This window comes from Panicum virgatum, chromosome 5K (assembly GCF_016808335.1).
Source record: "Panicum virgatum strain AP13 chromosome 5K, P.virgatum_v5, whole genome shotgun sequence".
Taxonomy (NCBI): Eukaryota; Viridiplantae; Streptophyta; class Magnoliopsida; order Poales; family Poaceae; genus Panicum; species Panicum virgatum.
In genome coordinates this window covers 5,678,154-5,706,151 of record NC_053140.1, presented here as the reverse complement: position 1 = coordinate 5,706,151, position 27,998 = coordinate 5,678,154, and the positions used below count along the sequence as shown (strand labels likewise).

The 27,998-nt window shown below is 47.4% G+C and overlaps 5 protein-coding genes and 1 pseudogene across 6 annotated transcripts; 3 read left to right on the top strand and 3 right to left on the bottom strand.

Moving 5' to 3' along the window:
- The first annotated feature begins 460 nt into the window (after positions 1–460).
- On the top strand, positions 461–3,978 carry LOC120705875 (RING finger and transmembrane domain-containing protein 2-like). The gene is made up of 8 exons (XM_039990409.1): positions 461–1,192; positions 1,378–1,454; positions 2,184–2,352; positions 2,700–2,788; positions 2,929–3,093; positions 3,184–3,261; positions 3,353–3,456; positions 3,555–3,978. The coding sequence occupies exons 1-8, from the start codon at positions 709–711 to the stop codon at positions 3,658–3,660; spliced, it is 1,272 nt and encodes a 423-aa protein (XP_039846343.1). The 5' UTR covers positions 461–708; the 3' UTR covers positions 3,661–3,978.
- A 556-nt stretch (positions 3,979–4,534) lies between these two features.
- Positions 4,535–9,330, top strand: LOC120705874 (autophagy-related protein 18d-like). The gene is made up of 5 exons (XM_039990408.1): positions 4,535–4,733; positions 5,416–6,273; positions 6,469–6,727; positions 7,912–8,035; positions 8,825–9,330. The coding sequence occupies exons 2-5, from the start codon at positions 5,512–5,514 to the stop codon at positions 8,931–8,933; spliced, it is 1,254 nt and encodes a 417-aa protein (XP_039846342.1). The 5' UTR covers positions 4,535–4,733; positions 5,416–5,511; the 3' UTR covers positions 8,934–9,330.
- Positions 9,331–10,879: 1,549 nt separating this feature from the next.
- On the top strand, positions 10,880–14,605 carry LOC120705873 (rhamnogalacturonan I rhamnosyltransferase 1-like). The gene is made up of 8 exons (XM_039990407.1): positions 10,880–11,492; positions 12,063–12,130; positions 12,237–12,325; positions 12,534–12,696; positions 12,779–13,068; positions 13,157–13,361; positions 13,440–13,597; positions 13,792–14,605. The coding sequence occupies exons 1-8, from the start codon at positions 11,234–11,236 to the stop codon at positions 14,036–14,038; spliced, it is 1,479 nt and encodes a 492-aa protein (XP_039846341.1). The 5' UTR covers positions 10,880–11,233; the 3' UTR covers positions 14,039–14,605.
- Positions 14,606–15,025: 420 nt separating this feature from the next.
- Positions 15,026–17,762, bottom strand: LOC120705872 (annotated as a pseudogene).
- A 2,130-nt stretch (positions 17,763–19,892) lies between these two features.
- LOC120705869 (dihydrolipoyllysine-residue acetyltransferase component of acetoin cleaving system-like) lies at positions 19,893–22,207 on the bottom strand. 2 transcript variants are annotated; one of them, XM_039990405.1, is made up of 4 exons: positions 21,329–22,206; positions 20,768–20,857; positions 20,594–20,661; positions 19,893–20,355 (listed from the first exon to the last, which is right to left on the bottom strand). In XM_039990405.1, the coding sequence occupies exons 1-4, from the start codon at positions 22,013–22,015 to the stop codon at positions 20,208–20,210; spliced, it is 993 nt and encodes a 330-aa protein (XP_039846339.1). In that variant the 5' UTR covers positions 22,016–22,206; the 3' UTR covers positions 19,893–20,207. The 2 variants fall into 2 exon arrangements, 1 of the variants encoding a protein (XP_039846339.1); XR_005688089.1 differs by having other exon boundaries at positions 20,237–20,355; positions 20,490–20,661; positions 21,329–22,207.
- A 4,304-nt stretch (positions 22,208–26,511) lies between these two features.
- On the bottom strand, positions 26,512–27,664 carry LOC120705871 (myb-related protein Hv33-like). The gene is made up of 2 exons (XM_039990406.1): positions 27,470–27,664; positions 26,512–27,330 (listed from the first exon to the last, which is right to left on the bottom strand). Exons 1-2 carry the CDS (start codon positions 27,633–27,635, stop codon positions 26,717–26,719), a joined length of 780 nt encoding a protein of 259 aa, XP_039846340.1. The 5' UTR covers positions 27,636–27,664; the 3' UTR covers positions 26,512–26,716.
- Positions 27,665–27,998: the final 334 nt, after the last annotated feature.

Genomic DNA, 27,998 nt, shown 5'->3' with positions numbered 1-27,998 from the left:
AGTTTCGTATAAGAATATATATTCTTTGAAATTTTGGTTATAATATATAGGATATTATCATTAATAGGTTAGGAAACCAGAATATTAGCAGTAGCTTTAGAAGACGCAAACCAGCAGAGGTAGTATGAAACACCACATTAATCAAGCTACTACTATAACTTATCATGTCATTAAGAAATTCTTAAAATATTAACTAGAAGTAGCATAAAATAAGACAGTGCCCAATATTTTGGTTTTGGTACTACATGCCGTTGTGATTTGTCCTTCCCATCCGGTGTTGACGCCGACAAATTTAAATAAACTGGCCATTAAATAATCATCAGAAAAGAAACCGCACCAAACAGAGGATTAACGACCGAGGCAGCCCCCGGCCAAACCAACCACGCAAGCAAAGCGAAGGGAAACGAGATAAACAAAACCGATGCCCGGAGGAAAAAAAAAAAAAGAGAAGAGAGACCAAAAGGGCAGACCACAAAATATCCTTTAAGCCTCTCCCAGAAATTCCTCCAACCCACGACGGCGTCGAGCACGGGGACCCTCCACCGCCTCCGCCTCCGCCTCGCCGCGTGCGGCCTCGGCGCCGCCCCGACGTCGTCCCCTCCGCCATCCCCCTCCGCCCCCGGCGCGGCGCCGCCCGGCCTCCGCCGCCGCCGCCGCGGCGGAATCCTCCTCTGGAAGCTCCACCCCTCCCGCGCGCCGTCCCGCCCGATGGACGCGCCGCCGCCGCAGGCCCAGCCGCCGCGCGCCCCGTCCCCTCCGCCCCCGCCCCAGCCGCCCGCGCCGTCGAGGAGGTACGGCGTGCACTTCTCGGCCTCCAGCTTCATCCAGGCGCCGCTCACCGCGCTGCTCGAGTACTCCGGCATCCTCCGCCCCGATCCCGGCGGCGGGGCGCACCAGGCGGGGGCAGGGGCTGGGCCAGGCGAGGTGTCGATCCGGATTGTGGCGCCCGGCGAGGCGGGGACGTCGTCTGAGAGGGCCGAGGAGGTGATCGTCGAGGAGGAGGAAGAGGAGGGACACGCAACGAGGGCGCGTCCCGAGGAACCGGTACCCGCGGCTGGCGTCGGGGAGGGCGGCAGGGAATCCTCGTCGTCGTACCAGAGGTACGACATACAACAGGTGGCGAGGTGGGTGGAGCAGATACTGCCCTTCTCCCTGCTGCTGCTCGTCGTCTTCATCAGACAACATTTGCAAGGTCGAGTTCACTTATTTCCCTTGCCAACATACCGCAAAACGATATGCACATTGCCTATTTGGTGATTAGAACATTTTTAAAAAATCAAATGATGATTAGAACATAGTTTCATGCTGTTTGCGGATTGAAGTAATGTTGATGTATGAGGAATGTTGGCTAAATTTGTTTTGGGTTGTTTTGCACAGGTTTCTTTGTGACAATTTGGATTGCTGCGGTGATGTTCAAATCCAATGATATCCTGCGTAAGCAGACTGCTCTTAAGGTTAGTGATTGTTTTGTTGAACTTTTGGTGCAATTTTACTAAGTTTTGTGTTGCAGAGCACTGAGAAGCAAAAACTCGTTTTGTTGCATGCCATCATTTGCCCTGGAATTCATGCCACTAAATAATTCTGGTTTCACTGAATGCCAGTGCTCTGCAGAGTTGTTTTTGTTCATCTGATGAATGTTTTCAAGTGTTCTAAACATGGAAATATTTAAGTGCAGTAAACATGGTGAAATTTTAGCTATTTGGTCACTTCACCATTGTATCCACAATTGTTATGGATTTCCTCCACGCAAATGTGTTATAATTGGATGCATTCATATATGCAATCACCTGGGCTATGCTGTCCTTTCATTGCTTTGGACTTGCGTTATCATCTAAAGATTAGTTAGGTGGATTTATAGGATGGCTTAAGCTCTGTCGGACACTCAACAATTGTCAAGTATGGTTTTTTAATACAGTCGCAAGCTTTTCCTTTCCAACAATGGCTTGAACTTCACCGCAGCAATTGATTAATTTTTGATGTTGGTTGAGAGTTCTGTTTCCATGGGAAGTTTATAATATCTACGTGTTGTTGTGGCACACCCTGAAGTTACAAAACCCTGCAAACTTAGTTGCTGCTTTCAATCCTTCGATACAGTTTTTCTCTGTTAGTGACCACATGGTGCATACCGGTGATCCTTCTACCATATTGGCTAATTTTGATTTTTTTTGTCCCATTTAATGCAGAGGGAGAGAAAACTTCCAGTCCTTGTTGGGATTACAGTATTATTTGTTGTTCATGTATCTGGGTTTTATTGGTGCTACAAGAATGGGGACCTTATAAGACCTCTCGTGATGCTTCCTCCGAAAGAAATACCGCCTTTTTGGCATGCAATATTTATCATCTTGGTGAATGGTACGGTGCTTGGACATATTTACATTGTCTGTGTGCATACTGGCATGCTTGCAAAGCGACTGCTGGCATCATTTGAAGTCATACCACCTGAACAAATTTAGCACTTGTAGCTGGAGTCTCTCCATTCTGTCAACTGGGCTTTAGATGTTCACTTTCACTTTACTTGACGTACATATATACTTGCCTTCTACAAATAGTTTGGTTGTTCCTGCAAGTGGTCTGTCCCCTATACTTTAACATCGCTGTCACTTTATATCCATGCAACCATCAATACTGTATTACTGTCTTCAAGGTGATTTTCCTTTTCCTGAATAATTTTTATTCACATGCGTCTTAATCTTCTGCAGATACAATGGTGCGCCAAACTGCTATGATTGTCAAATGTTTGCTGCTGATGTACTACAAGAACAGCAGAGGCCGAAGCTATCGTAGGCAGGTAAGCCATTCTTTTTAGTTGTTATCCTACATTTTCTGTGGTGCGTCTTGGGGATTTTCCTGGATAGCTCATGGCGTATTGTTTTATTTCTGCACAATTATTGTTGTGAGAAGCTATAACCAAAATTTCCTGTTGTTCAGGGTCAAATGTTGACAATTGTGGAATATTTTCTACTTTTGTATCGTGCATTATTGCCTACGCCGGTGTGGTACCGTTTTTTCTTGAACAAGGAGTATGGAAGCCTATTTTCATCTCTAACCACTGGCTTGTATCTCACTTTCAAGTTGACATCTGTTGTGGAAAAGGTGCTTATAGCTTCCCTTATCTAACTTCAGAATTTAATAAGTTATGCATACTGAGTTGGATGCGTCCTAACACTGAGTTGTATATGTCAGGTTCAATCATTTTTGACAGCATTGAGAGCATTATCTCATAAAGACTTCCACTATGGTTCATATGCAACGAGTGAGCAGGTAGCTTATATGCTCTTTGTTTGCTACGAAATGCTTAACTGAGAAACGTCTTGAGATATGCATTTCACTTAACTTTCTTGTGTGTGTTCAGGTATTTGCTGCTGGAGATATGTGCACGATATGCCAAGAGAAGATGCATGTCCCCATTCTTTTGCGCTGCAAACATATCTTTTGTGAAGACTGTGTATCTGAATGGTAAGCTGCGTGCATCCTGCCCCTCCCCCTGCCATTTAACCTTAAAACCTAGATTATCTGGCATTCACCCCTTTCTAACATTCTTTTGACGATAACAGGTTTGAGAGGGAGCGGACGTGCCCGCTGTGCAGGGCACTGGTGAAGCCAGCAGACCTCCGGTCGTTCGGTGACGGTTCAACAAGCCTCTTCTTCCAGCTATTCTAAGACGGGCCAAAAGAGTTGCAAAGTTTCAGTGCTCTACTCCATGCAGACGATAGGGGTGTGTGCGTGTGTTGCTGCTCGCAGTCGCTGCGCCTGCGAGCAGAGCGGCCCTGATGCGGTGCTGAAAGAGTGTCCTAGTCCCTTCCAGCAGGAGCTGAAGGCGTACATGAGTGTGTATTTTGGACTGTGCTCTTGCGGGATGCTTGAGCACCTGAGGGTCACCTGACCATATACGTACAAATTACTACTATAAATAGAAATGGTGAGTATATATATAGTACAATTTCATGCTGTGCTCCTTAACCTGGGAAACAAAATTATCTAATGCTCTATTGCCAGTTTGCCACGCGTCTATAAATCCTTATGATTCCTTGTTTATTCCCAGCACGGTGCACGGCCTTGCCCGCCGGCATGCCCGTTCGGCAGTTCACTATCCATGGCATCTCCTGTTCGCCTTTGTTTGTTGCGTAACGTAATTTAATCGTTCGAATTTTTTTCTTATTTTATTAGTCGTGCCTGCTCCGGTATACCACAGCAAAGATCAGCGCGGGAAACTAGCGACGAATGTTCTGGAGAATCTTGACGGCGACAGATGGTTACACTTGATAATTATCTGAATATATCCAGGGACCAGGGAGCCATGGATCTGGACGGATCCGCGGCCCGTCCCGTGCCGGCGCGTCCGGCCGTGGCAGACGGGACCTACACACCAGCTGCCCAGGCCTAAGCCGCTTCGGGATTGGAACACCGAGTAGGTTCATCAGAGAATCAGAGAAATAGTAAAAGAACTATAAAAAAAGTCCGTAACGACGATTTAGCCATGGGATTAGCACGGACGGGGGGGGGGGGGGGGGGGGGGGGGGGGTGGGGGCGGTAAAAGAAAGGTTAATTGCGGCGCCCGCATCCACGACGAACGCTTCCCGAGCCCCGACTCATCCTCCTTCGACCCTCCCCGTTCCCTCTCGTGACGCTTGTCCCACTCCCCTTCCCGGCTTCCCCTCGCTTCTCTGCCGCCGCGCACGTCGCCTCCTCGTCGGTCTCCGCCTGCCCTCGTCGACTGGCTTCGCGGGCAACAGGTAGGGAACACCCGCTTCCTGCTTCCCCGGAACGGAACCTTCTCCGATTTCACCCCCTCGGGAATCGGGACGCGCGCCTTCTGGAACCTTCCACGGCGGTCGATCGCCGATTCCGTTCGCCGAGGCGCTCGGCCGCCGTCCGTGCCGGGGACGGCGCTTCCACCCAAATTCGCCACGGGCGGAGCCCTTTCTTCCTTCTCCCGCAAGCCTCCTCGCCCCTCAGCCCGGAGCGGGTGGAGGGGATCGGAGATCCGCCCGGAACGGGATTGGTTTCTCGAAGCCCTAGGTTCAGCGGATAGATGCCCCCTCAATTCCAATTCTTCTGTCCGATTCCCCAGGCTCGTTGTGGATTATATGTCTGCCGCGTAGCTGAGTACCATTAGTGGTTAGCTTATTTTCCGAATTGTTGGATCACCTGAGTCCCCATCACTTTGATGCCAGCCCTGATTACAACCACTAGGTAAGCAGGGGGTGCCATCGAGCTCCATTCCCTGGCATTTCCTGCACAAGTAAGAAATGAGGGGCCAAGCAATGCGCACTAGGCTCGACATCACAATGATTACCATTGTATCTTGTTTCTTTTTGTGTGTGTGTGTCTGATTGGATTATTAGCTACAGAACTGATTGAGCCTATGTCCGATGTTTTTTTTATTTGCTTGCTGATGTTTTCTGCCTTTTGCAGGATCTTCAAAACTTTGCCAGTGGCAACGGCATTTTACATTGGGTGTAGCTGAGATCTTTGCATTCGAAGACATCTGATTTGGCTTCTCTGCCCCTCATGAGCTCACAAGTCTCCACATCACGGGGGTTACTTCCCCCGGGCAAGCTTGGGACATACGAGTCTCCTCATGTCTGGCCGCTGTCGGCACCTACAGGCCAGCCCGAAGCAGGTCGTGGTGATGACCAGGATGTCAGGCTGCTGTCGGCTGCTTGGAATCAGGATTGCGGATGCTTTGCTGCTGGTACCAGCAATGGGTTCAGGATCTTCAACTGCGAGCCTTTCAAGGAAACTTTCAGGAGGGATCTTAAGAGTGGTGGGTTTGGGATTGTCGAGATGCTGTTTCGTTGCAACATACTTGCTCTTGTAGGTGGGGGCTCCAATGTGCAGTATCCACCGAACAAGGTGATGATCTGGGATGATCACCAGAGCCGTTGCATTGGAGAGTTTGCCTTCCGCTCTGATGTCCGGGCTGTAAAATTGGCAAAGGACTACATCGTGATTGTCCTCGAGAGGAAGATATATGTCTACAACTTCACCGATTTGAAGCTGCTGTACCAGATTGACACTCTGTCAAATCCAAAAGGACTTTGCTGCCTCTCCCATCACTCCAATACTTCAGTCTTGGCATGCCCTGGGGTGCACCAGGGGCATGTTCGGGTGGAGCATTTTGGGCTGAAGATGACGAAGACGATCCCGGCTCATGATTCACACATCTCTTGCATGGCACTGACAATGGATGGGCTCCTACTGGCAACTGCAAGCACGAAGGGCACTTTGATCAGAATATTCAACACAATGGATGGCACTCGCCTACAAGAGGTTTGCATATTTATTTTACTCTCTAGAACTATATCTTTGTCTATCCTTATTTTTTCTGTTGCATGATATCCTCATTTGTGAATAGAACGCACGGTATTCTTCTTTAATTTCTTCTGCGTTTGCAACATCATAATCAATAAATGGTTTGGATGAGCTCATAACGGTCTATTTGTTTAAAATCTAAATGACATGTAGGTACGCAGAGGACTTGACAAAGCAGAAATATATAGCATTGCGCTGTCGCCCAATGTGCAGTGGTTGGCAGTGTCCAGTGACAAAGGAACTGTTCACATTTTCTCTCTGAGAGTCAGAGTTGCTGGGGAGGATGCAAGCAATGAGCAACGCACTCTTGAAGGTCCACGGATGGACCACCAGAACTCTTCCAGTTCTATTGATCCTCTTGTTCAGACGAACACTGGGTCCAATGCGAGTTCATCACTGTCTTTCATGAGAGGTACACATGCTACTCTGATTTGCATCCATTCTTATTTGATCTGTTCTGGAACTAGTGGACCTTGTGCCATTATAAAAACTTACTATTGTTGTGATGTTAGATAGTTAGATGAGATATAAACTATAAAGTGCCATACTTATGAAATTGTTAATCGGTAAATTAGTTTGAACTTAATCGATGACTTTCTTTGCCTTCAATCACAAGGATATTAGATGACCCATATTGTTGTTTGCATGTCAATTGTAGGCATGTATTCTCATGATCTTGTAATCCTCTGACCTAATTGGAGGAATTATTCTGTTCCTGGAATTGGGGAGGGGGTGCTCATTGTTTGTGATATCATTACAGTGACCTCAGCACTGCCCTCTGATGTTTGGTCATGTAATTAGGGAACTAGCATGCATGATGCATGCACTCATTGGAGCATATGTTCTCTTGCCTGCTCACAACATTGCACTCATGGGAGCATATGAAACATTAAAGTTGGTTTACTAGCATATGGTTTGAGATGATCCATTTATCCAGCATTCGTTGTAAAAAAAGCCATCCTACTCCCATAACTTTAACTGGCTGTAAATTTTAATATCTCCTGGAAGTGTACAAGCACTGAGTTTTCTGTGAGGTATGGAAGTACTGAGGATTGACTCAAAACATAAAATCATGCAACCTCTTCTTTTCTTATTTTGTATCACTGCCCTAAATTTGCGGCCTAATTATGAGTTTGCCCTCCTTTTTTTATTTACTTTGTATAATTGCCCCAATATTTCCAAAATGTTTGTACCAATGTCTCTACTTTGCTTACACAAGCCAGGGCAATGGTGCAAAACATTTTGGAAACAGTAGGGGCAGCAGTGAAAGTTGAAAAAGATGAATACCCATAGTTAGGGGCAACCAGGCAATTATATCATAAATTATTAAACAAGCTACTCCCTCCATTTTAATTATGTAGGAACTAATTAGCTTGTCCTAAGTCATATGTTTGAAAATGGAGGGAGTCAACTCGAAAAAAAGGAGGGAGTACTTTCTAGCAGCTAAAGCACATGTATAACCCATACCTCTTAAACCTAGTGCATTATTTACATGTTTGCTAAATCCTTGTCTCATTTTATAATCTTGAGAAATAATTGAGGTTCTCTTCTCAAATTGCACAAGTGATTAGCTTATCGCTGCTTAATTTTCTACAGGGATCTTGCCGAAGTATTTCAGTTCAGAATGGTCATTTGCTCAGTTCCATTTACCAGAAGTCACACGCTACATAGTAGCCTTTGGTGCACAGAATACTGTAATGATGGTTGGCCTGGATGGCAGGTATTCACCTCATCGAATTGATTTTTATTTTCAAGAATTTCCATTCAGCAAATTTCTACATTTTCAGGGCTCGCTATTGCCAAATCTTTCTCCACCTGAATTTGTTCTTGTCTTTTTCAAAAAGAATTTGTTCTTGCAAAAGGAACACACAAATGGAAATATAAACTGTATACCTTCTTTTTTTTTAGATCAAGACATTATTGCCCTTGTCACCAGCATTGTTGCATGTCCTGTTTATGAATTGTGCATGTTGTAAACGGATCCACTGAGGTGGCACTGGAGCCCATGTTATTCACCAGCCTTTGCCACCAGTTTTCATTGAACAGGCATGCTTATGAAGTCATGTGGTATTTTTTTACTTCAAAATATCATAGCAGTTGCCACTTATTTAGCTAAGGAAAAAACATATCAGCCAATGGAAACAAAAACAACAGTTGCGTACACAACAGTTTTCAGGTGGCGATTTAGTTGATTTTGTTGTCGGATTAATTCAGTGGCATAGGAACACATAAGGCCTAGGGCCTAGGGCCAGTGGCCCCAGGCGGTGGGCTGGATTCTCCACACTGTCGTTATAAGAGGCCCAGTCCAGCTAGCCCATATTCTCTAATGAGTGGCCTAGGCGTGGGCCTGGTCCAACTCACCCCTGGATTAATATATAGAAAGTTTTCAGTTGGTAGTATAGTTGATTTGGCAGATTTTGTTCCTATATAGATAGTGCCAGCATCTTCCACATCCATTTGTTGGAAGCATCGCTTATTTCATTAATCATGTCAATTTCGTCGTTTCCAGCTTCTACAGGTGCAGCTTTGACCAAGTGAATGGAGGGCAGATGTTGCAGAAGGAATATTTCCGGTTTTTGAAGTCTGACACCCCACCTTTCAGGACCTCAGCCACCTGACCTGGACAATGATCACGTCACCCCTGTAAATATCGAAGGTTATGCTCGGTCCATTGTACATATCATCTTCTTTCCGGCAAAGTTATAGGCAGCCGGAATACGGAGAGCTGGCTGTTGGATCGCAACCTACTTCCTCTCCCAAAGTTCTGATTTCTGAAGCAGCTGGCCCCGTCCGAATTGCAAGCATTATTGGCCATTTCTCTTCTTTCTGCAAACAAGAACACCCATTGGTATATAACATAAATGTTCAAGAACAAATTTGACTGTGACCTTATGCATGTGCAAGGCTGTAACAAATCAGACTTGTTCTTGCCTGTGGCTTATTTATCTGACTGTTATCTTGGTGTACAAATCACTTTGGATTCCGCAACATGCATGCCGTGACATTGCTTTTGCTGCCTTGCTGGTCGGTCGGCTTTTGCTCTTTGACCTTGCTTAAGAGCTGACCATGATTTGGATCTCTGATAAGTTCCTGATCGCATGAAGGGTCTATCTTCTATGTTTGTGCTGTCAGCAATGGTGATTCGATAAGATTGTCTTGCCGTTTGATGTTGCTAGCCACATTTTTCAACGATCTGTGAATGGACGGGAATGACATCTTTTTCAGCGTACAAGCATTAATGCACGAAAGGCGGCTAAATGTTCAAAGACCTAAAAAAGGGAGAGAAAAAACACGTTCGTACAGAAGATAACGCGATCAAGCTCGGCTGCAAATGTTGAAGCAAACTGTCCCCTGGTACCTGATTGTTGTTACTATACATTTTTCATGAAAAGAACATTTGGTCAGTTGCTTAATCTAAAAAAAATGAAAAGAACATTTGGTCAGTTGCTTTTGGCCGGCCTTCTGATCCTTCCCCTTTTGATATATCTTCACGGGCAGCCCATTCCAGCCACGTCCACTTCCAGCGGTTGCGTGTGCTAATCGTATCATTGGCTGCGAAAGCATAGACTAGGTGTGAGGCTAAACACTCGCAGGCACGGGCGAGGAGCAAACGTTTTATTATAATGTTCAGGGTGGCAAGTCACCAGTTACGGTTACGAAACCGACTAGACAGTGACTTGCAGATGCAACCGCGCATCCCTGGAAGATGGGGCAAGACGAGAGGGAGGATTAAGGAGCAAGCAAGCACAGTACACACCTGCAGAGTCCGAAGCTTCTGTGACTGAAGATGCCAGCTCCCGAGCTCTCCATCACGAGGCACACTTGAAACTTGTTTAGATACTTGATCCGCCCCAGCCCCCAGAGCATAGCCACATGAAGCTATAAGCGTGGTAGAACTAGAACACAGAAGTACTGACATACGTTACCTGTCTTAGACTCTTAGTGGCACCATAAAATCTATTTTAACATATAATTCAACGCTGGCACATGCATGCTAGTTTAAGTCTCCATCCCTTGTGGTTGAGTATAAAACCTGGCTATGGTTTTGGATATCATCATACACTATCCAAACGTAGCATTGACCGTATTTTTTTTCTACCTTATCATATTTTTAAACCACCAAAAATCAAATAATTACGAACTCACTCGTATTACGTGGATGTACTTTTGTCATTTTGAAATGTATACATGCCCATGTCCTAAGTCAAATTAACGTCTTTGATGTTAGGTATCTAAAAAGCTAGATTTGGCAACATGTACACCCGATATTTATTATGAAAAGCACTTTCTATATGGACACACAACTTTCTATGTAAAATAATATAGTTCATATTTTTTTGGGAAATAATTCATCATCATAATTATTACCATAAAAGTGTGCCATATCATCAGATGCTGTGTCAACCACTGAACCACGCCCTCAGCTTTTCAGCCGCGTAGGGAGACCAGGAGGACTTGTCACTCCGTCCAAAGTCCTCACTGATGGCCGAGCCGTACGAGCCAACTGACGAAATTAGCTGTTGATTATTAATCGCCGTGTTTGAGGGCGAGGCGAGGCTCCGACTTGCCACCCACCGATGTGTCGAGGCGTGAGCGCGCCAAATGCTCACGTCGTGCCTACCGCCGCACGCGCCCGCCTCGTCCCACTCCTCGGTTTCTTCTTCCTCCCACCGCGACGCCCGAGACCCGATCCCGCATTAAACTAATCATCGCCCAAAAGCTTCGCTAATCTCCTCCAAACGCCGTTGCCTCCACGCTAATCGGCGGCTCGCCCCCTTTTAATCGCAGCCGCCGCCGCCGCAGCCGCCTCCTTCCTGGTGCCGCCACCTGCTGGTGGCATAGCACGAGCAGGGCAGGGGTGGTGGTGTGCGGGTTGGGACTCGGCGGGAGTTGGGAGGGAGGTTGGTGGAGCCGCGGGATGGTGGCCGTTGGCGGAGGGGGGCGGCGGAGGCGGGCGTGGCGGTGGGCCATGCGGGCGGCGGCCAGCGCCGTGCTGTGGACGGCGGTCGTGCAGCTCGCCTCCATCGCCGGGCTGTTCCGCCCGCGGGTCTTCGCGGACTGCGGCGGCGGCGGCGCGGCGGGAGGCGGACTGGGCGCCGCTGCCGCGGGACTCGCCGCGCTCGCCGGCGAGGACAGCGTCGCGGCGAAGCTCTCGCCGCCGGCGCTCGTGCCCAAGAGTGAGTGGCTCGTTCGTTTCTCTCGCCTTGGCCCCCTCCGTGCGTCTCCTCGCCTTCCTTTCCGTACCGGTGATCTAGGGGGGAGCTCGGGGCGCTCCGATTTGGGTAGGCCAGGGGTCAAATGCGGCAGTTCCGTGGTCAGAGCAGCGGCATTTCCGGGTCGATTCGGCTCGATCGCGAGCTCGATTTGGCGGTTTTAAAGCGAATTTGTGCCCTTTTGGGATCTCTGACCTGTGGTGTAAAGTGTAAACATCCTGAAATTCACGATTGCTTGTTTCATATGTTGCCCTTTTGGGATCTCGGGTTTGCACTGTATGAAACCTATCTTGCATACAGTCCTTAGCCCGACACTCGAAGGAACTCTGCAATTTCACACAATGTAATGATGGGATTCAGGGTGAAATTGCACTGTGTGAAATTGCCCGATCCTGAGTATAGTTCTATTCCTTAAGACATGGTGATAGGCAACTTCCTTCTATCCATGCGTCACTAAGATGCCAATTGGTTTTCTTGTTGTATCAGCCCTCCTGTTGGCACTAGATCTGATTAGGTTGGTGTTACTTTCTACAGGAATTTATAAAAGCAATGGTTATCTACGAGTGACTTGCAATGGTGGTCTCAATCAAATGCGAGCTGGGGTTCGTAACTCATCTTTAGTAGCTTGGTGCAGGTTTATCTCCTGGTTTCATGCTGTGAGCCAGGACGTCATTGTATCTGAAGTTTATATGAAATTTTATGGTGCAGATATGTGATATGGTGACTATAGCACGCCATCTAAATCTAACACTAGTGGTCCCTGAACTGGACAAAAAGTCTTTTTGGGCCGATCCAAGGTATGATTTTCCATATAACATTGTCTTGACAAGATCAATGCTGTACATGTCTGATGAGCTGTTTATATTTTGCTTTTGCTTGTAGAAACTACATTCATCTACATGTTTCAGAACAAGATATGATTTATGTGTAGAAATGTTATTCAATTTGACGTAAGTCTTTTCTTATCTGCTCCTTGTACATTACTTTGTTATTTTGATTTTGCAGTGATTTTGGAGATATTTTTGATGTGGATCACTTCATTAGTTCCCTCAGAGATGAGCTGATGATTGTTAAAGAACTGCCTTTGAAACTCCAGTTAAGAACTAAGAAGAGACTATACTCGATGCCTCCTGTCAGCTGGTCGAATGAAACATACTACCTGAAGCGGGTAATCTTTAATATTTCATACTGCAGAGTGTAGGATGAAACTAGCAGGAGAGAAAGAGTGATAACAGGCACTTCTTTTGTAGATATTACCTCTTGCAAGGAAGCACAAAGTGATCCATTTTGATAAATCAGATGCTCGCCTTGCAAACAATGGCCTTCCGATTCAGCTCCAGATGCTGCGTTGCCGCGTAAACTTTGAGGCTTTGAGATTCACTCCACAGATAGAGGCCCTTGGCAAAAAACTTGTCTCCACCCTCCAGAGAAATGGGCAATTTGTTGTGCTTCATTTGCGCTATGAAATGGACATGCTCTCCTTTTCAGGCTGCACACATGGCTGCTCTAGTAAAGAAACCGAGGAGCTCACTAGAATGAGGTTTGTGTTTTGCATTATTACTTGGTATATTTTCTCTGTGCTATTTTGATGCTACACTAGATATTAACTAAACACATTTGTACTGCAGATATGCTTATCCATGGTGGAAAGAAAAGGAGATCGATTCTGAAGCAAAGAGGCTTGAGGGACTTTGCCCCCTCACACCAGAAGAAATTACTCTAGTTCTTAAAGCTCTAGGATTTACAAAAGATACACTGATATACATTGCTTCTGGTGAAATTTATGGTGGTGAAAGGCGCTTGGCTGCGCTCAAGGCTGCATACCCTAAACTAGTGAGCACTTCTCTACTAGTAAATGTTCTGAAGATCTTTTACTTGGATGCTAACTTGCTCAGCTTTATCTTATATTAGGTGAGGAAGGAGAAGATTTTATCTCCTGATGAATTGCGGCCATTTCAGAACCATTCGACCCAGATGGCAGCACTGGATTACATGGTTTCTTTAGCAAGTGATATTTTCATTCCCAGCTATGATGGAAATATGGCAAGGGTTGTTGAAGGTCACCGCAGGTCTGCATCTTTGAATTTTCATGGAAATTTCACTTGTATTTTCCTTTTTATTGTATAGTACATTATTACCAGTTAATAAAAGTATAGCTTATGTCAGTTTTGAATTCTTTGTGGGGGAAAAAAACTGTCTCTATCTTCACAATTTCAAATCTACCACTGTTATGGTTGTAAAATTCTTTGCTGATCTATTTCAGGTATATGGGTTTTCGCAAGACCATTGTATTGGACAGAAAGAAGCTCGTTGAACTCTTGGACCTTTTCCAAGGAGGTGCACTATCTTGGGATGAATTCTCAGGTGCAGTGAAGGAGGCACACAAGAGCCGCATGGGCCGACCTACAGAAAGAAAGATCATCCCTGGGCAGCCCAAGGAAGAGGACTATTTCTATGCAAATCCTCAAGAATGCCTTGGCTCCAATGGGGGATTAAGAGACGTTTCCTGAAAATGCTTCCTGGAAACGTGTTGCCAATGAATACTGGTGCCTCGACCCAATAGCACACCTGATTGTTCGTTGACATACTCACCTTTGTACAGCTGACCAAAGGCCCTCTCTGCTTACTAAGCATTTACTTCAGGTACATGCAGGTTCACAAATCAAATGCTTACAACCAGAATCGTCACAGAATAAAGCAGAAAAAGAAGCTGAAATCCTCCGGGTTCAGAAAGAAGAGATGCCGCTTGTGCATCCAGTCTGCTCCTTTTCCACCATCTGTTATAGATGTTGTAATCCTTTTGTTCACCAGTCAGTTTTCTCACTCCGCTGTTTCACACTCCCATTTTGCTGCGCCCCCCAATTTTTTTTTTTTGAGGGGCAGCATCCCTGATGATGCCCCAGTAGAAGCTCAGTTCCCTGAAAGTTTCTTGTACTGACCAGTCACCAAAACCATTAAAATTCTCAACTGATAGACGGTTTCTGACAAATTACTCTAGAGAGTTGAATTAATGTAGATTGAGCAGTTATTTTGTTTGCAGCATCTGATCTATAGATTTTGTGCTTATTTTTATCGAACAAGATGGTGCAGAGAAAATGTCGATATGGTTGTTGCCTTCATGCCTTGTTCTGTACATGGATGTGCAACGAGAAACGGATCAGCTGGTTCCGACTTGGCTTGCACGCTCAGTCTCAACCAAATAGCAATGATCATTTGGCAGTTTTGGTACGTAACACGGTAGCAGCAGGGAAGAATATGTTTTTCTAAAAAAAATTGCAGTCATTTACTACTGTCATTTGACGTGATTGTGGCAATGATTCCTCGATGCAAATAATTTTAGGAGTCTTTCCAAGAGCGGCAGTAATAATTTGCACTTTGTAAATTCACGGCGGACACGGTGAAGCTGGCATTTTTTTCCCATAGGAAAAGAAAAAAATTGACACTATGAGGACATCGTTAAACTGGCAAAGAAAATTAAATATGAAACACAAACAAAATGGCACTTAATTTTTTTTCATAAAAAAGCATTATAGGGTCCAACCGGGTTCGAACCGGTGACTGCAGTCAAATGCTCTACCACTGAGCTATGGACTCACGATGGCGCTTAGCAGTAAAACACATTTACAAAACTCTAATAACATCACTGAATAGCGCCACATAAGTTCCGCTTCTCCATTTCAGTAACTGTAAGGAAAACTGCTATCGGATGGAGCACTGTAAGCTCGAGCCGGCCGGGCCCCGTCGAACCAAATCTAGCTATTTCACAGCGGCGTTGGAGTTGGAAGGCTGCAGCAGGAACTCGAGGAGGACGCGGTTGAAGAGCTTGGGCTCCTCCTGGGCTGGCAAGTGCCCCGACTCCCCGAGTTCGGGATCACCTTCACCGTAGCCTTCTCCCCAAGCTTCCTGCATTCGGATTTAATTTTGAGAATATATCAGGTGCAAATCAATCTCTCCGTGCAAACTATGAAAATTTTAATCTGAACCATCAGATCAACATCCAAGGGGAGGGGCACATAGAGGTGGGATGGAGGATTTGCAAAAATGTGATTACCCGATCCAAGGGCGGGTCCAGATTGTAAAATTACCCAATCTTCCATACCCTTGGATGTTGATCCAATGACTCAGATTAAAATTTTCATAGTTTGTACGGAGAAGTTGGTTTGCACCTGATACGTTCCCTTTAATTTTACTATATATTTTATCTCTTTCAACCATAAAATACTCAAAATGTCGAACAAATATATAGAAGTTTAAGGAAGGAGTTCTAACCCATTACGGAAAATAAAATCTGACTCGCAAGTGGAGCAGAACTTACTCTTTCACTATGTATGCTTTCTCCAGTGGGAAGATCTGGTCGAACTCTCCCCATATGATCAACACTTCCTGCACGTGGTTTAATTGCATGAACGTAATGTTTAACCATCACTCGTAGTTTATGTTTCAGATGTGAGTTTTTCTTTCTCTAAATCATAATCATTAGGTGTGCGCATAATTTTGTTAAACTACTCTATATACAGATGGGCAATTGACTTAAATAGTGACTCAACTGTATCCACTTGGATCTCTATTCGCAATGGTATGGAACTCTCAGAGAATGTGGGTTAATGATTAGTGCAGTCCATGGCCACATATATTAGTGATAAGCTGAACCCTCCTCTACTGAATCTTTAATTATATATAAAAAACTCGACCGAGTGGGGTATGATGCCCCAATCGTATTTTATTAAGAGGAAGCAACCGGCTTCTTGGTCGAGAAATCCCTCTGAACTCTGGCCGCGCCAGCAAGGGAGATTTTTTTACCTACAGTCTGAAATTCACCCCACGCGGAGTTCAAACCCCAGACCTATGGGTGCCGCCGGAGTGCTTCGACCAGTTGGTCTAGTATCTTTTGGCCAGAATCTTTAATTATAAGTTAGCTCTCATAATTTCTATCTAGCATATTGCTCCTATTCTGCTGTTCATACCAGAGGCAGAGGAGTAAGTTGGGAGCCTTCTGCTGTGGTCATCCCTTTGATGAGTTCGATCTTCTCTTCTCTTCTGTCCACGGATTTCTGCATGCATCAATGCACTGTTATTTTCAATCAGTGGTGATAATTTGCCTTCCTTGAGCTATTCAGGGAAAAAAAGGTCGATCTTTTTCCTTCTCTCTAAACCTAGTACTTGCTAGTGAAAAAAGCAATTAGGCCGGTCAGTGATGATATAATTATAAATATGTGCAACTTTCCTAAGTATTCGAGGGGGGGGGGGGGGGGGGAGGAAGCCTAAACGGAGTAAGAGGAGCTTTGAGCCGAGCGAGGAACCACGAAAATGACATTGTGTGTCGGATGCCCATCTAACGGCTATGTGCAGAGATTTATCCATTGACATTAGTCATTAGACTCCTAATAACCATATCAATTAAGCTGCTAGTGAAAATAACATGCTTACCCGGAGGAGGTCGCGGGCGATGCACTCGGGCATGTACTTGTGCGGGCGGTGGAAGGACAGCGCCGTCAGCCGCCGCATCATCTTGGTGTCCGCGGGCACCATCAGCTCCGTCACCTCCTCCACGCCGCCCCTCGCCTCCAGGGCGCGGTCGTCCTCCGGGCCCTTGGTCAGGTCGGAGTTGCAGACCACCACCTTCCCCAGCGCCCCGCCGCCGCCGCCGCCGACTCGTTGTTGCTGCTGCTGCTGCAGCAGCGCGCGGGCCAGGTGGTACGCCACGATCCCGCCGTAGCTGGCGCCCACCACGTGCACCGTGCGCCCCGGGCCGAGGCCGGGGAGGTGCTGCCCGCCGGCGAGGAGCGCGGCGACGGCGGCGGCCTGGGAGGCCTCGGAGCGGGCAGGGGCGCGCGTGCGGGAGGCGCCGAAGAAGAGGAGCGTCGGGACCAGCAGGTCGAAGTGGCGGGACAGCGGGCCCACCTGCGCCGCCCACTGCCACGTGGGGCCCGGGCCGAAGCCGTGGACGAGCACCAGCACCGGCCGCTTCTGCTGCTCCGTGGTGGTCGCCGTCGTCGAAGGCAGGAGGGAGCGGTGGGCCCAGAAGTGGATGGTGGTGTCGGCGTCGACGGCGGCGGAGCCGGGGCGGAGGCCGGCGGAGGTGAACGCGCGCCGGAACACCGCGTCGAGCAGGGACACCACGCCGAACCCCATCGCCAATGCTAGCTCGCGGTTGCTTTTCCGCTCTGGCTCTCTGCGCCCGGTACGGTCTGTGCCTCGGCTTGATCAGAGAGCTCTGGCATAAATTAGCTAGCGATCATGCAGGGCAGTATCAAAGTTTTGGTGGTCCTGGTGCAGAACACAAATGGTGGCCCCCATAATTATATTATAAAATGCAAATGATGAAAACACAAAGCTAATTAAATAAATATGGAGTTCATGCCTGTTGATCAGTAAAGGAGGTCTAGAAATAATTTCTTTGCTTATAGATTGTGATTAGGCGATCAACTACTTACTTTGATGTGCGGAGCGCGGACGTTTGGACGGACTACAGCAACAACATCTTACATCACGATCACATCCCAGGCCTGCAGAAGCAAGCACGTCAAGAAATTTGAAGGGCACGGGCGTCGCCACCACGCACCTTTGACCTCGCCGGCTGGAAAAGGGTTACAGGATACTCGATAGCCAAGGACTCACGGCAACTCGCAGCGGCAGGCGGCGGCGATTGCGGCGTCGAGTTCGACGGAAGACAAATAGTCACGGCGTCCCTTCCCTTGTCTAGTTAATTTGCATCTTACGTTGCTTGTTTTGGCCTTTTGGGCTTTAGGTTAATAATATTAGCATGTGTATTAGTAGTTACTGGGCCTAATTTTGGTGGCCCCCCGGAATGGGCGGCCCGGTGCTGATGCGCCGGCTGCACTGCCCATTCGACGGGCCTGCGATCATGTATTGAATGGTGGTAGTTAGGGGATATATAGAAGAATGAATTTCCCTGGTCTTGGGATTAGTTCTACAAGGGAGCAGGTAATTTGAGTGGGTGAGTAGATTTTTATAGTCGTGGCAGTGGGTTGAGAATTTGAATATGAAGTAGCTAGCACTATATGCTAGCCAATGTTTTAAATAGTGGGCTAAGCCACTTAGCTATCTATGTCTAAAAACGGACTATAGCGGGCTATAACGGCAGCTAAGAGCTACATTGTATATTAAAAAATTTAGTTAAATCTCTCTCAAACAGCTATAGTCGGAGATTTAAAATCTTGATGCTAGCACAAGTTTGCAAAATGTATAAGGGTGTGAACGCTGATCACCTCATCAGTAAACAGTGAACAACTGCATTGGCTCCTTGAGTTCCCTTTTGTGCTGCCAACTTTGAAACTCCATCGTTTTACTATATGCACACATACGCATTCTAAAGATGGTTGTTCCGTTTGTTGACCTAAAGGTCGCTATTCAATCAAAGCTGAAGTGCACGGTAGCTGAAGAAATGCCATTTGTTGTCCCTTTTGGTGCTTCAGTTTCGTTTTGTGCAGTTTCGTTCAGACCTAATTTGTCTTTTGCCCCCACCATCCACTGACGACTCTTCGAGCTCAACTGGTAGCTGCTCTGTGCACCAAATGATTGATCCTCATGTTATTCTTTTAAAAGTTTTAGGGAACGAAGCCCCCAGCCTTGGGTAAAGAAACAGAAGGCTATGTTCAGCGTTCACAGCCCCGTCTTTTGGTGTAAAAATACCAACAGTTAGGGACAACTTTTCCAACCACCACACAGAAGGGAACGCCAGAAAAGCAAAAGTCAAGAAAAAAACTGGTGAGAGATTATATTAGCCAATTTGAAGGGAACATCAAAATGCTCGTCTAGCTTCTTGTCCAATCTTCATGCCATTCTATATACTTCTTTGAATGAAATTGGTACCAGGAAAAGAAGTCCACTATATTCCTCTTTTAAAGACCTACCAAAGCTTATGGGTGAGATGATGGAAGAAATGGCGAGCTGTTTCTTAAAAAAAAAAAGAAATAGCGAGCTGTGGGTTGTGGGGATTTTGGTGAGTCTGATAACTTTGACTGCGGTGGACGTACACGTACGACGTACCCCACCTGTCATACGCCAGGCCAGCACATGTGCAATAAGGAGTTTCAGGCTCTCAGCACGGCGAAACCTGTTACCCTGAACAGGCACAACGCCAAATTGCCACGTGGCAGAGTTTCAGCACCACCAAAGTACCAAGTGCATGCGGACCCTGAACAGGAAGTTCAGCTACCGCACGTCTTTTGTTTTTCCGCACGGCTGGTGAAAGTCTGTTACGTTGAGGCTGGCCATGGTCTTCTTAAGCTACTTTTTTTGTTTTGTTTTAGAAAGCAGTGCAGAACTGCAGATCTAAGCTTGGAGGAAGCGGATCTTTGGATTACAGAAAAATTGCATTAGGATGATTGTTACAATCCGAAGTGAGAAGCTGCTTGTTTGTTTCATCTTATGATTGTAAGAGGTACGACTACAGTCTCGAACTCGAACTGAAACAAAAACACTGGCAGACGAAAGGAGCCGGCTCCTCGTTCTTCATATATGTATTTCAAAACACTGGCAGAAAATATTGAAAGAAAAAAGCAAGGCTGCATCCTTTCTCCCTACACCTTGGTTAAACACAGCAATCTGCATTGCCTCTGCATTTCAAAACAGGCTGGGGGAAAAAAAAGAGAAGGCAGAATCTCCACGAACGATCACCGGATGCACGCAACATCCAGGTGGCGCGAACAGCAGGCGCTATTTGGCGGCGGCGCTGCCGTTGGAGGTGGCCGCCGGGTGCAGCAGGAAGTCGAGGAGGATTTTGTTGAAGAGCTTGGGATTCTCCTGCTGCGGCAGGTGCCCCGTGTTCGGGATCACCTTCACCGTCGCCTTCTCCCCAAGCTTCCTGCATGTGCGTGCAGAGTTCAGATGTTTATTACTAGTATATTTCATCTCATCGGCCATGCGTTAACTAGCATGTTTTACTAGATTATTAGTCAAATTTAGGTTGCGTTGAAGAACCAAATGCTAAGTACTAACCGACTGGCTGGCTGTCTGATTACTGAAGAAATGGACTGAGCTTTAGCAAGCAGGGGCAGCAACAACAGCTTTAGCAAGCAGCGACAGCAACAGCAGAAACTTACTCTTTCATCTTGTGCGCTTTCTCCACAGGGAAGATTTGGTCGAACTCGCCCCAGATGATCAGGACCTCCTGCGATTAAGATCGACTGATGTATGAGTGCTTGTGTTCATATGTAATTGCAGCCGCTCCAGTGGTGTGCATCTTCAGTTGTGTCGGTAGTTTGGTCAGGCCGTACCTGAGGCAGAGGATCGAGCTGGAAGCCTTCCCCGGTGGTGATCCCTTTGATGAGCGCTATCTTATCCTCCCTCTTGTCCCCGAAGTACTTCTGCAAATGCAGCATTCAAGCAAGAAGTTATTTGATCTGACCACATTATTGCTCTCCTGAAGGCCATCAGGTTGCTTTCTCTGCGATTAGGGGTTCAATTGGAGGAGCCGATGCATGCATGACGCTATGCTAGCGTCATGGTGGCGACCGCCTCCTAGCACGCTTCAAGTGTACGCTTGAGGAGATGAGATGACATGAGATGATTGGAGTTGTCGGTGGTCGCGGATGTTCATTCGCCGCCAAATCTTCGATTTGCAATAATAACTAGCTAAAAAAAGCAGGGACGATCAGTTACCAAACTCATGTGGGCCAGCCCATGTCCGAACCCAGGACTGGTGGTGGGCCCATCTCTTATGATGGCCTCCACCCACTTTGGTTGGATGGGCATGGGCTGAGACTCAGTCAGCCCAACGCGATGCGTACGTATATTGCGTGTATATACGGGTGCCCGTACGTATACCGTATACGTACCCGGAGCATGTCGCGGAGGAGGCACTCGGGGATGTACTTGACGGGGCGGTGGGCGCAGACGGCCATCAGCCGCCGCAGCGCCCGGGTGTCGGCCGGCGCGAGCAGCTCTGTCACCTCCGCCACGCCGGCCCTCGCCGCCAGCTCGCGGTCGTCCTCCGCGCCCTTGCACGCATCCGAGTCGCACAGCGCCACCTTCCCGGCGCGGGCGCCGCCGCCGCGGCGGTGCAGCTCCCGGGCCAGGTGGTACGCCACGAGCCCGCCGTAGCTGGTGCCCACCACGTGCACCGCGCGGTCGGCGCCGAGGCCCGGGAGGTGGCCGCCGCCGGTGAGGAGCGCGGCGAGGGCGGCGGCCTGGAAGGCATCGGAGCGGGCGGGCGCGCGCGTGGCGGAGGCGCCGAAGAAGAGCAGCGTGGGCACCACCAGGTCGAAGTGGCGGGACAGCTGGCCCGCCTGCGCCGCCCACTGCCACGTCGGGTCCGGGCCGAACCCGTGGATCAGCACCACCACCGGCCGCGGCGGCGGCTGCTGCTGCTCCGAGGACGATGATGGCTGGAGGAGGGAGGGGTGGGCCCAGAAGTGGATGGTGGTGTCGTCGGCGTCGACGGTGGCGGAGGCGGGGCGGAGGCCGGCCGAGGTGAACATGCGCCGGAACACCGCGTTGAGCAGGGACACCACGCCGAACCCCATGGCTCCTCCTCGTGCCTCTCTGTTAGTAGCGGCTGCTTGCTCTGCCCCTCGGCTTTGTCCTAGTAGCCGGCCGGAGCAGAGCACTCGTCGTTCTCCTGAGCTTTTCTATGGCAGGTGGTGGTGCATTTTGTTCGATCCCATCAACTTCAGTTTGTTAGAGTTCAAAATTTTCCAGTGATGATCGAGTAAAGGAACTCGCATGCATATTAATATGGGTTTGACCGCACTACCACTATATTTAAGGGGCGGGTCCCACCTGTCATTAGCCCAACCTCTGCGCAACGACTTTAGCTTTCAACACCAAGAATCCATCGTGGAAAAGTGCGGTAAGGCTTCTAGAAGGCCTGTGTTGTCAGTTCGTTGGGACGTCGATTACATGGCGAGAGAGAAGTGGAAGTGAAGTATCAGCCACTCCTAATCGGCTAATCCTATTGGTCGCCACCTACCGCTTGGTTGGCGAAAGCAAAAGCCATCCTGTGCCAGCGGAATGTGTGCTGCACCTTTTTTTTTTTTGAGAAATTGTGTGCTGCACCTGCATCGATAATCTCTGACGACCAGCTTGTCATGATTGAATAATTTCATGAGAGACATTTCTATATATGATAACCCCGAAGGCATGCCGATAGGTCCACGTCGGCCAAAAAAAATTGGGCTATCCGTTCATGAAATAAAATCACGAGACGAATCTAATGAGTATACTTAATTTATGATTAACTCATAACTAGTGAATGGTTACTGTAGCATCAATATTTCAAATCATAAATTAAATAGGCTGTTTAGATTCGTCTCGCGATTTACAACCTACCCGTGTAAAAAGTGTTGTAAATAGATTTTACTTAGTATTCCATGCATGTGCTCAAATATTTGATGTGATGTTTTTGAGATAAATTTTTTGAATCTAATCACGGCCCTAATTTTTATATATGATAGCCCCGAAGGTCGGCGCAAGGGCAGATCATCCACGTCAGTAAAAAAGATTCCCACCATTCGATCCTAAATTGACAGTGCATGTGATTGGTCGTGCCATCGTTATCTTTGAAGTCTTGAGACACGAATGGTCCACGTATCAGCTCTCCATTCGGTCACTGGCTCACTGTAAAATATCTGAATCTAGAACTTTCGATCGGTAATTTTGGTGGCCTCCGAATGGGTGTGCGCTCTACTGCAACGACGGCAGTGAAGCTAGGCCGGAGAGCCACGCGGCGAGTTTGGGCGGGCCGCCGGGCACGCCCTCGACGGGTGCGGCGAGTTCATGCCGTCACTTGCGGGCGACCCGGCCTCGCTTCGGTATGCCGCGGTGCCGCAGGTCGGGCATGATAGCCGCGCATTGCATGGTGAGGAGATGCCCGAGGACTGCTCCCGGCCGTCTTCGACGGCAAGATTGAGACGTCGGATTTTAGCTACTATTTTTTTACCTTTTTTGCTTTAAAAATAAATGTCCTATTTCTATCTATATATATTCATTTATCTATACATCTACTACAAATCTCTATATAAATTTATATTGCCAAATAGAAACAAGTAAATAAATTACGCGCGCCTTGGCGCGCAAGGCACTCGTCTGGGAAGAAAAGAACTAGCGGTTGATTTCAGCCCATCTATTTCTCCTCTGGCAGTTCGGCCCGATTGTGCGCTCATTCCCATTTCCATTTTCTGTAACGGCCCAACAATGGAGCCCAGTTAGGAACACCCTCATTTGAGCCTAACAGGCCTGCGCGGCTGCGAGCAACAGGCAGTCCAGTTAACGGCGACTAGACTTTCTTCCATCATTACAGTTGAGGTTAAAAAAAACAGACACATTCGAAAAGAGCGGAAAAAAATTTCACAAAGAGACAGATTTTTTTGGGTACAAGCAGACACAGCGACCTATATACCCATGTGATTTGATCTCTTCTACGATCCTAATGAAGATTTAATTAATTACGAACAAGACATGAGCCAGAGGGGTTAGACGAGTAAGTAGGGTAATAAAATTAGACGACGGTATTGAGCACGAGTGCGATCGAGCTGAGCTGAAAGTTGCTGTACACGTAGTATATCAGCAAGTGTGTACTTTTTTTTTTTTGAAAGGGGCAAGTGTGTACTTTGAATATCAATTAGTCATTGTTAGTCTTCTAGCTCTAGGCACCTAGCCATTCATGCATCGTGATTGGTGATTGCGACCTGTATGTCCATGTGAATTGATCTCTGCTACGATCGACGAGTTAATTAACTGGGACGAAAGACGACAGCCGGTGGTTAGACTAGGGCTAGAAAGTTACGCGGCGTCAATCAATCAAGCATGAATGTGATTTGACAGTTAATTTAATTACTGTCAACCAAATGGTGCTCACTTGAATTTGTTTACTGGTACTCTCGCCTTGTCTTTTGTCATCAGGCGAATAATTTCATTCCAAAATGTGCTTCCAAGAGCATGGTTTTATTGCAATGTTAGTACTTTTCACTCTCTATCTATAATTAAATGCTTTGGAAGATTTAAAAATAGTTGCATCATTCATTCTAGAAATTAGCTAGTGAAATGGAGTAACAGTGTACTCCTTGACAAGTGCTGCTCCAAATCAACAGCCAAGCTAGTCCAGCTGCATGGGATAGAGCAGGTAAGCTCATGCTTGGCATGGACCTAGTAGGCATCCATCCATGATCCATCCATCCATCCACCAATGCAGACCTGGCTGGCTTTGCTTTCCAATTTTCAATTGCTAAGGCCAGTCTTAGTGGAAGTTTCATGGAGAGTTTCATGACATTAAATATCATCAATTTTGCTGATGTGTCAAGGAGAGAAAATGATGGAGTTTCATGGAATGTGAGGAGAGTTTCATCACCATGAAACTCATCTGGCACGGTTACCTAGTTCTCAATCTAGATATTTGTGTCCATAAAACTTCCACTGAGACTGGACTGACCACCTGGGCTGCTACCACCACTACTGAACTAAACTAACCATTAAGATATAGCTGCACCTGCAGCTACAGGAGGCTAGCTAGCGAGCGAGGCCACGCTAGGCCGCTAGGCTGGACTGATCTTAGATTAGATCTGATGTAAAGCGAAGGATGAAGCAACAGGGTCATGGGCGTATGCGGATAAACAGAAAACATTAACTTTGCTGTCGCGCTAATACTGTCTCGTGCTGCATGTGCGCTGCCTTTACCAATTCTTTTTCTGCAGCGGTTGCGCCATCAGCCATGCACCATCCATCATCCATGGTCGCGCCGACGGCAGCTCGAGCAAGCTCCCGCCTCCCGGGGCTACGCCTGCATGGTCTCCATCCATGTCAGGAATGCCAGTGTATAGGCTGACAGCCGTCGATAATTTTTTCTCAAATACTCAGAAAAGATAATTGTATTAAGTAGAGTAAACAGTTTTAGTACAACGCGCATAGCACCCATAAGGCTGCTACGGATTACACGCACTACTAGAAAAGAGGTCAAGGTCCACCCTAAAAGTACCGGCATAAAGAATACCCGGTACCAATGCTAGCATAGGTACCGGTTCTTCTTCATACCGATATTTTTGGATTGGATGAAAACCTATGAAAAGCCTTAGGTACCGGTTGGTAACACCAACCGGTGCCTAAGGCTATTCATAGGCACCGGATGGTGCTACCACCTGGTACGTTTACATTAGTACCGGTTGGTTAGGCACCGATTGGTATTATCAACCGGTACCTTTAGGCTCATCCATGGGTTACTACAAAAGGAAAATATCTCCATCTCAATCACAAGTGATGTGTATGTGAGATGGTAAAGGAGCTACATGCGAGGCAAGAGGTTGCAGGTTTGAATCCCAGCCACCGCACGCGCATGTGCGGGCCTTTTCCAGGTTTAATATATTTTTTTGACCAAAATTAACTTAGGCACCGGTTCCTTTACCCGGTGTGCGGGCCTCTTCCAGGTTTAATATATTTTTTTGACCAAAATTACCTTAGGCACCGGTTCCTTTACCCGGTGTTAAAGAACGATGCCAAATATCCCGGTTTCGGGATACCGGTTCAAAAACCGGTACCGCGCTTGCTGCCCGGTGCGCGTCGTTTCTAGTAGTGACGAGAGCAAAACGTAGCATGGACAGATCGAATGAAGCTGCTGTATGTAGAAAGTAGCTTATAAAAACTATGTCGGAGACTTGGTTAGAGAAAATTACTGGAACTGAAAGCATTCGAGTAAAATATGCAGGAAAAAGAATCGACTCTTTCAGCAAAACATTAGACACAGTCACTTCTCTCTGCTGAATAGCGTATCAGTAATTCAGTATCAGCTTTGATCGAATTGTTAGCTCTGTAAATCCCTTACACAACATAAATTTTCCGCAAACTAGCTGTCCCGCGATACGTTTTCCAGTTGTTCTTGCCGATTGTGGTCGAAAAGACAAATTAATTTGTCATGGGTAGGAAATTTCAGGAGACTCAAAGCAAGCAGAACAGTCTCTTATTGATTAACTGAACAAACAGTTGACACAAGGTAGCTAGGTACTTACAATAGTATCTTTTACCAACAAAAAAACTCATCTAAAAAGAATGTAAATGACAAGTATGATTTTTACCCACACCGACAGTTGGCTACTCTATAGTCCTCTTAATTAATTCAGCTCATACATCAAGCATGAACATTCGTCGACTTAAAATCTAGTAGCGAGAATTTCACACATACATAACTCATACTACCTATGATGATATGCTACGCAATGATTGTTGGCAATGGTGCTGGATCAATTGAGCGAGCTCATGGAATTTGAAGGGTACAGTTCGGTCTCCCATGCGTTCATGGCCCCCGGTAAATCCATGAGCAAATCAGCTGGGTAATCGAGATCATCGAACGAGAGGAAATGGATCATGTTGCTGTCGCCGACGCAAGCCTCGCTTTCCTCACCGGAGTTCTGCTGCGTGCTGCTAGTAGTCGACGGGGTGTTCTCGCCGCTGCCGCTGCCGCCGCCGATTCCTCCGTTGAGCAGCTGGCATGCGAACACCGGGAAACGCTCGGGTATGGGCATAGGCCCCGCTTCGGTGGCCGCATTGTTGGTTGGTTCCACTTCCACCTTCTCCTCGCCGGCCGGCGCTGGCTCGGTGCTGGCACTGTCGTCGCTGCCAGCCTTGGCGGCGGCGGCGTTCAGGCGCTTCCTGATGCGGGAGTTCCAGTAGTTCTTGATCTCGTTGTCCGTCCTGCCGGGCATCTTCGCCGCGATTGCCGACCACCGGTTGCCTAGGGACTGCTGCAGGGAGATGATGATCTCCTCCTCGCGCTTGGAGATGGGCTCCTTCTTCAGGTCCGGGCGCAGGTAGTTCATCCACCGCAGCCGGCAGCTCTTCTCGCTCCTCCTCAGCCCTGCTCATTATATTCACAATTGATGCGGTGTCAGAACAGGCTATATTTTTTCGCTAGCTAACTGATGATGCAAAATTTTAGCACCAAATTAGATTCGAAAGAATTAGAGATCTGAAAGAATTAATCGCCTTGGCCTTGCCTGCAAGCTGCGCGACGGAGCTCCAGGTGGAGACGCCGTGGTAGGTGATTTGGGCGAAGAGGCGCTCGTCCTCCTCCGGCGACCACAGCCCCTTCCTCTCCTTCGTAGCCTCGGTGCCCCCGTTGCCGGCGCCGGTGGTGTCGCCATGGCTCGGCTTCTGCGCCATTGCTAGGTGGTGGCTTAGCTCTCGTTCTGCTGTATTGGCAAGCTCAGCTTGGTTTGTTGGCTGATGCTGCTAGCTGCTCATGTGTGTGACTGCACTGCCTGCAGTATATAAATATATATAAGGTGTATCTGTAGACAGAGGGTATATGCCTCTGCACATTAATTTCCCTGCCTGGAGGAGAGCAAGTAGGGCGCATGCGACCAAGACCAAGAGCATGCGTGCATGCATGACTCAGTCTTAAACTAGTCTATAGACTATAGTATAATGTGTGTGGTTTCAGTGGAGGTCACCATCCATTGTTACCGTGTGTTGTGACCCTGCGAGCATGTGCTTATATATGCATGTTTATGTCACTTTGCCTAC